The sequence below is a fragment of the Paramormyrops kingsleyae genome, chromosome 20, assembly GCF_048594095.1.
Source record: "Paramormyrops kingsleyae isolate MSU_618 chromosome 20, PKINGS_0.4, whole genome shotgun sequence".
NCBI lineage: Eukaryota > Metazoa > Chordata > Actinopteri > Osteoglossiformes > Mormyridae > Paramormyrops > Paramormyrops kingsleyae.
In genome coordinates this window covers 12,484,843-12,498,855 of record NC_132816.1, presented here as the reverse complement: position 1 = coordinate 12,498,855, position 14,013 = coordinate 12,484,843, and the positions used below count along the sequence as shown (strand labels likewise).

The 14,013-nt window shown below is 38.6% G+C and overlaps 1 protein-coding gene across 16 annotated transcripts in view; it reads left to right on the top strand.

Annotated features, from left to right (window-relative positions):
* Nucleotides 1–14,013, top strand: part of LOC111841957 (calcium-activated potassium channel subunit alpha-1a-like) — a 167,197-nt gene that overhangs the window by 95,804 nt on the left and 57,380 nt on the right. For all 16 annotated transcript variants that reach the window (XM_072703946.1, XM_072703945.1, XM_072703952.1 and 13 more), the window contains exons 6-9: nucleotides 5,835–5,910; nucleotides 7,942–8,017; nucleotides 8,599–8,769; nucleotides 10,218–10,309. In XM_072703946.1, coding sequence (XP_072560047.1) covers nucleotides 5,835–5,910; nucleotides 7,942–8,017; nucleotides 8,599–8,769; nucleotides 10,218–10,309 — 415 coding nt within the window. The remainder of the gene's footprint in view (nucleotides 1–5,834; nucleotides 5,911–7,941; nucleotides 8,018–8,598; nucleotides 8,770–10,217; nucleotides 10,310–14,013) is intronic.

The following is a 14,013-nucleotide window of genomic DNA, read 5'->3' as shown; positions in this document are numbered from 1 at the left end:
TGTAAATCATATGGAAATTCCGTGCTATCCATGCACATCTGTATCCATGTTTTGTGTAAATCATTCATTTTTGGAGTACAAAAGTCTCAAATGAAACAGTTTTTTTTCCCTTTTATGTTCTATTATTCCAGGGAGTGTGTGATAGGACATTATGCTGGACCATTTATAATATATCATAAGTATATGTCAATACAAATGGTTTCATTCTTGTCCTCACGATGGTACTGAGGGAAGCGTCCTGGGTTGCAGGTTTGAATGTGTTTGTTTTATGATTTACTTCCAGGGTGTGAGTTTTGACACTCCTCCAGTGCGTTTTCTCCCACAATGTACGTAGCATATGCCCGCCAGAGTAAAATGGTTGTATTTGTGTCTGAGTATCCTCTGTGGAGTTCACCCTAACTTTCCCACCCGTTATTTGTAGGATGGCCTATATATTATCATACCCTCTAATTGGATAATTGGTTATTGAAAATTCCCATCCTATTCCCATCCGCCTTCCCGTTATCGGTTATTTTTGATTTGCGGCGGATCCCTCTGCTGCGCCTGCATGTCCGCGTCCCCCCTGCAGGACACCCAGAGGCTCACAACATGGCCACTGGTACTTCTGCTCACTCCACTAATGGATTTGGCTCGTACTCTTGCGTCCTCTGTAATTCACAAAGCTTATTTGTCTCCTGATAGTAACGATTTTCAGTCAGAGTGAGTCAGCATCGGGAGGGAGATGGGGAAGAAGTGCAGCGTCAGGGGGATGCAGGAACACGCTGGCCGGGGTGGCCACGGGGCACATGGACACACATCTCTGTCGGGGAGCTCTGAAAGGCCCCGGCGCACATTCCAGCAAGATGACATCATCAAAGGTTCCTGCCTCTGTGCCTTATGCTGGCCACAGAACCGGGCTGCTCCAAGGCCCAATGAAGCTGTGTACTCTCTGGGCGAATTTAGCGTGTGTGATATGTTAGTGCAACAGGTGGTGTTTTTAAGGAACCTGAAAGCAGCCAATTAAAGCCCCAACCCAAGTCCTGCTAGAGCAGTATTTAGCATCAGGGGGGGTGGTGGTGGTGATTTATTGCTCTGCAACCCGGATTAGCTACCTGGGAATGTCAGACCCTGCTTTCTTAAAAAAAAAAAGTTGCTTTTGATTAAAATGTCTGCTAAATACATTAAGCGTATTAAGCTATATACGCTAAAGCCTGAATCACTTCAGAATTGCTTTCGTGAAGTGTTGGTTAAGAAATAACGTTAATGTTTTGCGTACCGAAAAATAAGGTCCCTATAGGTCAACATTACCTGTGATTAACCCATCTGCCCCTTTATTCACTGGGTTCTATGTTGCCGTCAACCCCCACCCAAGGAAACGGGAAATCTATCCATCGGCTTAGTCAGCGAGCAGCAGCGATTCGTGATTTTAGTGAACTTTGACAGTTGGGATTATTCGCACAGAAATTCTAACTTGTACTGTAATCCCGCTATTATTTAAATAGACTGATTCCCTCAAAAAAATAACATTTTTGTTGGCTTCCGGGGAAATGCCTTCATGGAAGGAGGAACAATATAGTTACGCGTGTTTCTGTACAATTACAATATACAGGTCAAGTGCTTCCTAAAATTAATATGTAAATAGGATTTCTCACAAATGCCCTGCCAGAAAATGTCTAGAATCAGAATATTTGCATTTTTTTTACAACTTACAGTTTTTCCATATGTTCATAATTATCATATTTTTATTTGACAAAACCACTTTTGTTCCAGACACACAACTATTCCGCTGCATGACTACTTTGACCAGAGCTTCTCATTTGAAATGATCAGTATCTCCACACATGTTTATTTTTGGCTTTGCTAACCAAAATACAAATAAGTTCAGTTAATTGTGAACTCATGTAATACGTACAAGTCTGGCTTTTGCTTTCTACTGAATCAATTGAGTTCTTCTTAATCGAAAGTAAACACATCGAATCACATGACGTTGGCAGTAATGATTAGCCATTAGAACTGAAGCCATTGAAGACTACAGATTTTCCATCCACAGGAAATCGTTGAAATGTCAAGGCTGGTTTGGGCATTTGTACTGTATATCAGTCACTTTTAAGAGCTGTGACTGCTTATTAAAAGCTCTACCACTGAAGTAGTTTAATCTGGAGCTAGCTAAATCATTGGCTTCCTAATCCCCATGACAGGTGAACAAAACAAAACTTTCAATGCTACGCACTTGCAATTTTTCCATTGTGTATTTAAAAAAATGCAGCATTAAGAGGCACAGTTATTATAGATCATCAATAATTTACGTTAATATTGTGTTTTTACTGACTAACACAAATAGTAATGCATAGCAACAGCAAAGCATATATAAAGGTTTATTATGGCAGAAAGTAGTAAACAAGTTCCCTGATGTGAGAATGTTTCTTAATAATTGCTGCCACCTTGTGGCTGTTTAATGTAGTGCTATGCTTTTTCGATTAATAGTCCCTTCGTGTTGGACTTTTTCTTAAACAAAATATTTGAAACATAGCAGTTCTGTAATGATGTTATGAACATTAGGTTGCAATAAAACATCTCACTATAGTATGTTTAGTTGTGCAAAAGCCAGTGAAAGTTGGGATATTTCATGAATATTCAGACTAGCTAGCTAACAGTTGTTAACCGGCGCACAGAAACGCTCGCTTCGGTGGATGCAATTTATGATAGCAGCTGGCCGTAATCCCGATTAGATGGACTGTACATTATCTCCTATTAATACCTCTGTCCTCCGTTGATTGAAAAATATGCGCACATCCTGCCCGATTGAGCTGTGCAGCGCTTGACCTGCTTTGGCCGGACCGTGTCGACTTTCAGTCCATGCTCCTCGCAATAAATCCACTGTGATACTTACAGTCAGGTTCTCTTTGGGAATTCATTATTTCCATCAATCTTCTATCTTAATTTTCATGCACAAGGCAAATGCTTAATTGACTTAATTATTTAATGAGGACTGGGGGTAAGCTAGTGTCCCCAATGGCTACTGTCAGCTGGCAAATATCCTGTCCTGTAGACAACACATTATGGCATAATTAATGCAGATTATACCAATCAATTCTTCAGCATCTGTTATTTGTATATTTTTGTAAGTAATTTATACATTATCTTTTGCCCTACTGATGGCACTTTAATATTAATATTAATTTTGTGTTTGATATTGAATATTTATTGATTTACTTGTATCTCTTTGTACCCCAAAGACGAGAAAACAAATTAGCATTCGTAGAAGGTATAGAAACCTTCAGTTATGTGTTGGGTATCTTTACCCACCATCTGCTTCTTTTCATTTTCAATGGGACGTTTTCAGTTTCAGAACAGATAGTAGCTCTCAATCTAATGAATCACTTGTGATTAATTCAGAATTATCATTATTATTTTTTTCCCTTCTAAATCCCATGAAGAGTTCGGCAACTACTGAAGCTTTATAGGTGGCTTGGAAAGCATGCAGCCTGTTATCTATTAACTGATAATCAGAATAAAAGAATTAGAACCTGCCAGGAAGAGAAAAGAATAACATCGAATGGTGAAGTACCAGACTGTTGCACAGTGAGCAGATAGCGAGATAAAGAGCTTGGTATTTGACCTTTTCCTTGGGTGATTTCTAAAGGAGATTAGGATGTAATATCCTGATGGAAAAAGCTTTTTTTTAAAGTCAGTACATGACTGATTGTAACTGGGAGGGCATGAGTATTTGCATTAAATCTGGTCGTGACGTTTTCTGAAGAGCATTCATTTTTGCTTTTCCCGTGGACCAAACCACCTGTCCACCAGTCTGCTGTGTTGCTGCGTTACTTTAAGAAGCAAAACTGAGAGACAGTCCTGCACATCGCGTCTGACAAGAAGTGAGGCTGGGAGTCTGCCGTGATCTGGCGTTGCAGGAAACTCCTCCAGCGGTGCCCGCGCTTATCGTGAAATTGGGGAGGAAGGTCTTAACGAGCCAAGTGGAAGCTCCCATGGGCATCTGAGCATCTCAAGTGATCGTTATTGCCCTCAGATCGTTATTGCCCTCAAATCATTATTGCCATGATTCCCACCAAGATCTTAGTATACAGGGAGCCTGATGGAGGCACGAGGACAGAGGCTTTTCATAGTCCCAGGAGGCGTAAGAAATCTTGTGGGGACTTGTTTCAGAATGGCTATCGGGTCAAGCCCGTCCATGAGCAGGTTACAGATAAGGAAGACCAAGACAACCTCCGTCATTCCCTCTCCTCCTGCTTCCATGTCGTCTCATACTGGGGTAAGGCCTTAAAGGTTAAAGAGCAGCTCTGATTCCCTGCTGTCAGTGCTCGTGCTGGGTATTGCCCTGCTCATGTATGTGCTCCGGTGTCATGGTAGTGTTTTATTATTTAATAATGGATATAAATTTTGGACTATGAAAGACAGCTACAAAATAATTTACACTTCAAAAGTAAGCCTTGGACAGAAAAGAATCAGTTTTGGTTCTAGATTCTTTCCTTTCATGCTTTCATCTGTGATTGTTTGAACAACAGTTGTGAAAGATCCCCTCCTGCTATCAATGGGAAAGACTAACTATAGACAAGCTGTTATATATTTGTGGTTAAAAACCAAAGACAAGGAGGTGTTATATAAAAACATATATGGTCTATAAACTCTCCTGACTTAGTGGGGAACAAACCAGTTGATGTGTGTCACATTGTCTCATATGTGCCAAAATCCACTTAGCATTTTCATAGTATACCTGAATGCAAGTCCGGTGGAGTCGGTTGGATTCATAAATGATGTATGAAGCAGAATCGGGGCCATTCCAGAATGCATTTATCAATTCCAATCCAAATCAGGAAATGGAACTGGAATTGATGGATGCATTACGGAATGTCCCCAACCCTGGTATGAAGTGCAGAATTGTGCTGCTTTACTTTCTGGAACCTTTTGCACTGTTGCGATTGTACAATGCAGTGCTGATCGCAACATTTGAAGGCTGGAATAAAGATGGTATAGAAACTTCCTCATGATTTCACTGCAGAAAATGAATAGGAAACCCCTACCAGTTTTGTGTTTTGTTGCGCATTCTATTCCGGTTGCTCATACTGTAAATGTTAAGCTGTGAGCATTTTTCGGTGAATGGGCAGGTGTGTGGAGTACACAAAGGCTTGCAGTCAGCTTTCCCTTCCTACTTCCATTTAATCTAAGTGTTTTTGTGTCCCTTGCTGTCTGGTAACAAAATAATTTTGCTCAATAAAGTTTTTCATATCCACTGGAAATCTCCTTAGCTACAGGCCAGTGTCTTTCAATCTGCTCCTCAGGGACACACAGACATGTTTTTGCTCCCTGATTAAAGTTACGACAAAGTAAATCACAATAAACATGTCAGGCAACAAAAGAGTTTTTTTTATTATATTATTTTTTACCAAGCCACCGAAGGAGCAAAAATGTGCACTGTCTTGCAAGGAGCTGGGAGGGAGCAAAAACATGGACTGACTGTGGGTATCTGAGGACTGGATCGGGAAACACTGCTATAGGGGATTTGTATTTAGGGTGTATTTAGATATAGTACAATAAAATGGGTAGTTATTTTTAATTTTTAAGGTTTTCCAGTTTAAGGCATTTTTTGCCTGTTCTTTTCTTTAAGTGGATTATTTTTTAAGATAATGAAAACAAACAGTTCAAAAAGGATTAGCAATCTAAAGATACCATTAAAGTTTTGCTTAATTTGCTCCTAAATATTTACTCACTTCAGAAAATAAATTGTTTATTTATTTGTTTATTTTCTGTTACAGGTGGTCTGATGTAGTTCTCTGATTAAAGATGTTTGATAAAGGTGATGGTTAATTTCTGCTCGTTTGTTCTCTTTCATGCAGGTTTACGGTTTTTAAGGGCCTTAAGGTTGATACAGTTTTCAGAAATTTTGCAGTTTTTGAATATCTTAAAAACAAGGTAAGTATATTTAATTCCAGTATATTTAATGCCAGATTGTTTATTTGCGGTATTCTTGTATCCAAATGATTTAACTTTATAGCAATGTGAATGTATCAGACCCCATAACAAAGTTTCTGTCTTAACAAATAAGGATGGTGGCAATGGATGGATTGATGGATTGTTGTAATGTACAGAAGAAAATGCATTTGCCATTTTTTATGCCCAGATCATAACTTTTTAAGTTACTTTCTTAGGGAAAAGGTTTATTTAAGTCTCTGTCTTATAAGTCAGTGCAGGTAACAGCATGAAAAATATCTGCGGACCAGTGCACCCTGCAAATTTACTGGCACAATACAAATCTTTATTGTTTTTAGCATTCTCTCTCGAAACAGAAAATACTCTTTTATAAAACATTCCCTCAGATTACTGTACTTTTATGATGTTTTCTAAATCCACATTTACTAGCTTGTTATTACCCTCTCTGCGCAGTGCAAGTTATCGCAATGCTGTTGTTTAGATCTGCTATATGCTTTTTAAATGTGAACAGTTTAAATGAAGATTAAGTGCAACCATTATCAGCCTTTAGGCTTGCAGCAAAGGTACAATTAAGAAGGAAATGCATTGAGATATATAGAGGAAATCTGAATCTGAATTTCCTGTATTGTAATTTCTTTATTGTTTATAAGCCTTTTATTGAATACGGTGGATCTCTAACAATCTCTGTATTACTCAGAATTAACGTTTTAGCACAGATGTCATGAAGAGCTTATAGGTCGGCACAGTGCTTCTCGGTAATCCCCAGTGAGCTGCATGACTCTACAGTAGCTAAGATAGCTGAGGTAGTACCTCATTGAACTGTAAACCCTGCCCCCAAATTTATATAAATATATCTAAATGTCCTCTTTTTTCCGTTTCTACCTGTAATGTTTCAGTAGGTCTCATCACGGCGTGTTTTTGCGTGATGCATGCCTTGGGCCGGTTTCGTGACGGTGGTGTTTGCAGTATTACAAATGAGGGACATCACGGCTAATGTGGCTCACTAAACGTTAACTATTTCACATTAGTTCTTGGCAGCCTGCTTGATGAATTTGTTAGGGTAGTGCTTCGCTAGCTGTTGTGAATGATGAAGTAAAGTAAATTATACTTTATTTGCCATTTGTACAAGTATGAGCACTTAGGATTTTTGCATTCCTGTCTTGCTCAGAGATACTGCGTGTTTCTCTGTGTTCACAATCTGCGATGGATTTCTTATAACACAATCGTATTATTTTTTTTTACCAGTAGACATGCATCACACAAACTTACCATAGTGATCTGCTAACAGATTTCATTCATCCATTAAGATAATGAATTCTGTGAGGAAAGTTTTTTTTGCTCCCAGCTGTGCATTAAAGCTAGGTATTTATTTTAAAGCATGTTGGGTATTTATTGTTAAGCGTGCTCAGCAGTGTTGACTGTGGTGAGACACATCCTCATTCGACATGAACACACAGTCATCTAGCTGTTTCCCTCCTTTGCTGCACTTCCTCTCCTTTGCCACCAGGGCAGAGTGAGGTCACTAGTCTTCCTCATTCAATAGCGTCAAGGCATGTCAGACTCTCAAATGTGGCTGATAGGCCACAGACTCCAGATGGTTAACAGAATGAGCACAGAGAGGCATGGATTTTCCCAACAACAATTTTCCAGTCCCTACTGTTACGTAAAAGTCAACGTTTAATCTATATCCATTTAATATCCTCTTTCCATTGTGGTGAAAATCCGTTGCTCTTAATCCCCAGAAATTCCCTGAATGTTGTTGTGTATTCTTAATGAAGTCAGAGGAGCATACTCTAAATATGTTCTAGCTATTATCAATGTCTGGCTATTACAAATTCTTTCACACATGTGTCTGCTAAATTTGATTAGTCTGTAAAAAAATGTAATTTACCGCATGTATTACTCTTGTATGTGTTTTAGCATGGATGGGCATCAACGACATTTTCATAGTATTTTTGGTTGAATGCTTAGGATATTTTGTGATGTGTAACATGTGGTGTGTGTTTTGAACAGCGATTCCATCAAGCTTGTGAACCTGTGCTCTATATTTATAAGCACATGGCTGACCGCTGCCGGCTTCATACATTTGGTAAGTAATCTGCTTAAACATTGCATAGAATGGCAGACTGGGTGGCTCTGTGTACTAGTGATTATGGAGAAGAACTCCAGACCAGTACATTGTGGGTTCGTATCCCAAGGCAAATGGCACAGAACCCATTAGTAACAAACAAAGAAATCTTGTTAAAAATGTAATCTAAAATATTATTCTTAATCCTGTGAGAGGTCCCTCTGCAGTATATTTTGGAAGGGCAATATGCCCTTTGTTTTGCATGCTTATTAGCATAATTGTTTTGTTCGCAAAATTGTATGTTTATGGAGGGCATAAAGTTTAACTGCCACTAGGTGGTAGCATAACCCCGGAATTACAAATAAGCCATTCAATGCTGAGGTTGTTGATATTTGTTCAGTATCATTAGCAGATGACTTGTTTGTAACATTTTACTCATTCCCTTTTGTAACAGTTTAAGTCCTCATTACAAGAATTGAATTAATTATACATGAAATTACATTAACATTTAATTTTTAGTATTGAGTTGATGTTTGAATGTAGCAAGAGCTGTGTTCATTTGAAATTCTTTTTTTTTCTGTTTAACAATATGTATGTTACAGGTGGAAAACTCAGGGGACCCTTGGGAGAACTTCCAAAATTCCCAAGTACTTAACTACTGGGAATGTGTGTACTTACTCATGGTTACTATGTCCACCGTGGGATACGGCGATGTTTATGCGAAAACTGCGCTTGGTCGCCTGTTCATGGTGTTCTTCATCCTCGGTGGCTTGGTAAAAAAAAAAAAAAAAAAACTTAATCTTTTACTTGCTTGACGTGTTTATTGTCAATTACTTTTTGTAATTGTTGTAATTTTAATCAGTATAGCTACAAAAAAGTGACATGATTCCAATTGATATCTATTAGCATGCATTTCAGGCAGTAATTAGTAATGGTTGTTATATTTTTACTAATTTGTTTATTGTTTGTTGTTTTACTTATGATGTAAATTAAGACGACACTGTAGTTTTAGATAGTCAGCAATTGCAGTAGAGTTATATGTTAATACAAGTGTTGTTGTATGTTTCATGCATGTCTGTATACGTGTTTCCACTGGTGCCAAAGCGGAGATTTGTTTGTCACAGTGTAATGATATGGATTGCTGCTATTTTTAAGGCAGCATGCGGTTTTAGGAGATCCCACCCTTCAGTGTCCCTTCCCAAATGCCAACAAACACCGTGACGGGGATGACACATAGGGCAGCTTGAGAGCCAGCGCTAGGCGTCAGCCTCGGGGCCTGCTCAGCATTAGCTGCAGACCACAATCGCTGTCAGAGGCTCAAGGGCGCAAAAATAAATAAATAAACAAACATGTTTATGGCCGTTTTAATTAAATCCATACACACCGAGTCGCTACATGTCATGCTATTTCTGTAGCGACTCTCGTAATTTTATTTTATTTTTTTGTTTTGGAGAATGTCGAGCATCTCGTTAAAGTCACTTGCTCGACTTTTTCATCAGAAGGCCAATTAATTATTTCCTTGTTGAAATGCAGTAAATTGTCAGCTTCGAGCGAGGCAGCGTCAGAATATACGTTAAAATTCGAAATGGCAGTGTCCTAACACTGTACTGCTGTTCTCCTTTCTCCAAAGGATTTTCTGTTTGGGTATTACATTAACTGAGATTACAGTTGTGTCATTTAAGAGACCAAATGTAGCTATAAAGTTAGCAAAATGCATGTTTCTTGCTTTACGGGCCTCCTAATGGCTCTTAATGCATTTTGCATCTACAAAACATCAAGCTGCACTATTGACATCAATCTGGCACTAATGTTTGTTGGACAAAACATGGCTTTTAGTTATTTTTCCCCTTCTTTTCAATACAATTTGATTTTTTTAACCTTACCTCCACTCAACCCAACACTCCCCAACCCCCTACCCATAAAAACGGGGGCTTTATCTTAAAATTATATCTTTTTATCAATGGATTACAACCCATATAACTTTCTTCTGTGTGTGTTACATTTATTTTTTCTCTTTTACAAAATTCGCCCTTTCACAATGATGACTTTTTTGTCAGACATTTTTATACTTTATTTAAAGATATATCCCCCCTGTTTTTCTCGGATTGTGTGTGAAGAAGTATTTTCTCCTTGTCTTACAGCTATAACTGGAACATTTACCCCCCCCCTGCCTGTGTCTATTTGTTTTAGTCTTTTCTTCTGTCTCCTATCTTCTCCTTAGGCCATGTTTGCCAGCTACGTCCCTGAAATTATAGAGTTAATAGGAAACCGGAAGAAATATGGTGGTTCCTATAGTGCGGTTAGTGGGAGAAAGTAAGTATTCCAGGAGGCTCTGCTGCCTCTGCCGCGGTGTAGAGCTCGCTGCATGCCATTTTCTTTTTCTGTTCCATGCATGTAGGCCATGTTTGCTCGCTACGTGCCAGAAATTGCCGCTCTCATCCTTAATCGGAAGAAATACGGCGGAACCTATAACTCAACTCGGGGCAGAAAGTAAGTCGAAAGCAGATGAGGTGTGCTTGTGTGACCCAGGTCCCTTCCAGGGGACTTTGACTCTGACTTGCTGTGATGTCAGATTTTTCTATCGGAAAAGTCACGCTGTGACTGGAGGCCTCGGCCGCGGGACGCACTCTCATGTCACACCGTTGCTGCTTGCTGGTGTCCGTTTTGCATCGTTTTCTTTTTCACATCCTCATTTTTTTTCCCAGTTCACATTCCTTCGTTTGAGCTTTTCTGCCTCTGCTGTTACTGTGGACATGAGCGTAAATTATGCCCCCCCCCCAATAAATCAAAACCGGCTAAAACAACCCCCCCCCCAATAATCATGTTTCCCCCTAAATGGGTGGAGAACTCAACTCCCCCCCCCCCCCCCCCAGTGTTCAAACCAAAGCCAAATTTATTTTTTAATTTATAGATTACTATGTATTACTAAATTATGCTCTATGTGGCAGTCATCACAATTTAACACCATTTCTGATTTAAATATATGTCTAGTTTTCTTATGCCCTATGTCCTACGATTGGCTGTAAGCTCAGTCCCTGTCATTGCCTTGAATTCATTTGTTTATTCAAGAATATTGACACTGTGGATTTCCAGGGCGTTTTTTGTGCCTTGTCTCCTGTGTGTTTCCCACTGCTGATTTGCACATTTGGCCCTGATCTTCAGTCATTCCTGCACCCCAGGTCCCTCCACGCCTCGATTCTCTGAGCAAAGCCTGTAGTTGCTCTTGGCTTGCTTGCTTTTCTTTGTTCTTTGTGTACTGTTGTTGTAGCTACAGTATGCTTTGTAGGTTACTCTTAATGTCTGAGTCATTAATCGGAATTTCCATAGCTTCCTGCCGCAGCCTCCGCATCAGCACGTAGATTATCTTATTTATGCCGAACTCCGACAGCTGTTACGACATCACTCTCCAGAATATCTGAAGCGGGCTTTGGTCACGTTTAGCTTTCATCGTGTCGGTTAAAATGGAAAAAAGGGAATACTGAAAAAAAGCCATTAGCACAATTTAAAGACAATTTTCATGTCAGTGAAAGAAGATTAATGAAATGCTATGTTTGGCTTGTGTTCACCATTTGGATATGAGGTCTGGCGTTGAGGGGACTGATTTTCAAAGGCTCAGAAATCTGCTCTCACATATCTGCATGTGATATTAATTACACTGGTGAGGTGAAGTATGTGGATATACATATATAAAATAAGTTGTGTTTTCTCTAAATTAAAGCCAGCAGAATTAAAATATATCATGAATTAAATATTCAGAATCTGCAAAGCCCCTTGCTGGTACATTATTATTATTATTATTATTATTATTGTCAAAAGCTCCAGTATGATCATTTAACTTTGTTTCTACATATAGTGAAAGTGAAATATCATTACTAATAATATACAGTGGTACCTCAGAACTCGAACTTTTTAAAATAAGAAAATAAATGTATCCAAACAATGTGTAAAGTTAAAAAAAACAATGTGTCTTGCCCCGATCGTCTGCTCCTTCCGTGTGCCACACTCCCTCGTTAACCCTGTGTGATCAGCTGTTTCTGGTTGTTGTCATTAGCCCTCTGTATTTTCGTCCGCGTTTCAGTTTGTTTCCCCAGTCCGGTCATTGCATTGTCCGTCTGCGTTTTGCCTGCCTTACCTGTAATTAAACCACGTATTCCCCGATAGCCTGACGTCTGCGCCTTTGTCTCCATTCCGTCCCCGCTCGGCACGACAATATTATTATAATTAAACGTATTAATGGTTAATTATTAATATTAAAATAATGAATAAGAAATCTTTATTTTAAAATATATTTTATTATATAATAATATTCACTGTTACTGTCTATCATTGTCTAAATGTATTTTTACTGTCTAAATATATGTATTCAGCTAGTGTAAACATGCAGGATGCTATCACAGCGAATGCGAGGCTGAGACTGAGCTTTACCCTTTGTTTCTGCTGACAAACATGCCACGTGACTCATTTCCCTGCGCGTACAAGTTATCTTAGATCGGCGTTTATGGTTTGAATTCTGAGATTCAGATCGAGCTCTAGGTAATTTTTTTTCGAACTGGTTGGTTAGACTTTTAAGAAATTTGAGTTCTAATGAGTTCGAGAACTGAGGTACCACTGTAATTATAATATTATTAGTGGAATTAAGCAGTAGTCATGGTGCTACACAGTAGATTTATACAAGTGGCACAAATTTGTTGATAAATCATTTGCTTTCCAAACACAGGCACAGTCCGCTTTCCAGCTAGCGAGCTACGTACAAACCATAGCTAAAGAAGTTTGCTAGCTGTTTATTCGGAATGTATTATCAATGACCTTTTAATATACTCTGGACATTCTCAATAAATTATATACAGGGCACATAATTTACTTTTTATTTAGTTTTGTTCCATGTTTTTACATGTAGGCCCTTCAGAATCTTTAAATGAGATATCATTTCTGACTCATCATTTTACAATTTACACCACACAACTGGCAGGTCTAATTAATTAGTTCTACATAATTCTGATTAAGAATATCAGCAAAAATAATTATTTGATACTGCTTTCTGATAAGCACACCATAGTACACCATAGTTCACCACAGGCAGTCACTCATGAATCAGTTCTCACTGTATCATTATTATCTTGCTGTATTATTACTTTTATTATTATTATTTATTATTATTTACAGTATTATTACTTTTTGGACTTACCTACAAATTCGACTTAAAGACAAACTTAGGGAATGGAACTCGCTTGTAACCTGAGGACTGCCTTTATTTGGTAATGCTCTACTTCCTGCAGTTCTTTGGCATAGAGGAGTTCTCCGTTATGTTTAATAGAATTTTATTCTGATAATCAGTCACGTAAGGAAAAGTGCTGTATCAGCAGTATAGCTACTGGTGCTGATGCTTGAGGTCCCCACCTCCCCTGGGGGTGTTTGTTTGTAATCTTCGACTTTTACTGTGTTGATCAAGCTTGTGCTTCCTTTTTGTTTTATATTTGGGGGTGTTCTGTGGAGTTTACATAACCACTTGAACTATTGTAGTGTCTGATTTCACATTCCTAATTAGTTCAGCTCTCTTCTTCAAACTTAATCTAACAGCAAAGGCTTTTTTGCGCGGACAAGGTAAAAATTGGGAGTTTTTCTATGACTGTTTATCTTCAAGGAGGATGGTTACAGTAATGAAAGTTGGAGCGTCTCTCACTGCAGGCAACCAATAAAAAATGTCTCTGTATGTCCTGACATTTGATGCGGTTTGAGTGCTAGCTGTCTAGGAAGTAAAAGTTTGTCGTCAACAACCATAACGCATAATATTCGTCAGACAACCAGGCAAAGAAATGTTTCCTTTGGCATTTGCTGAAAGCACCGCTCAAAATGCATGATTTTAACATGAGTAGAATCTGTGTAGGCCCCTTCATTTGTATTGTGACTTTAACCACGGTGGGGATTTATGTATAACCATCATAGAACAATAAAAAAAAAATAGATATCAAATTAAAAGGCACATTTTTGGCAAATTGAAATGCCAATGCATTTGACAC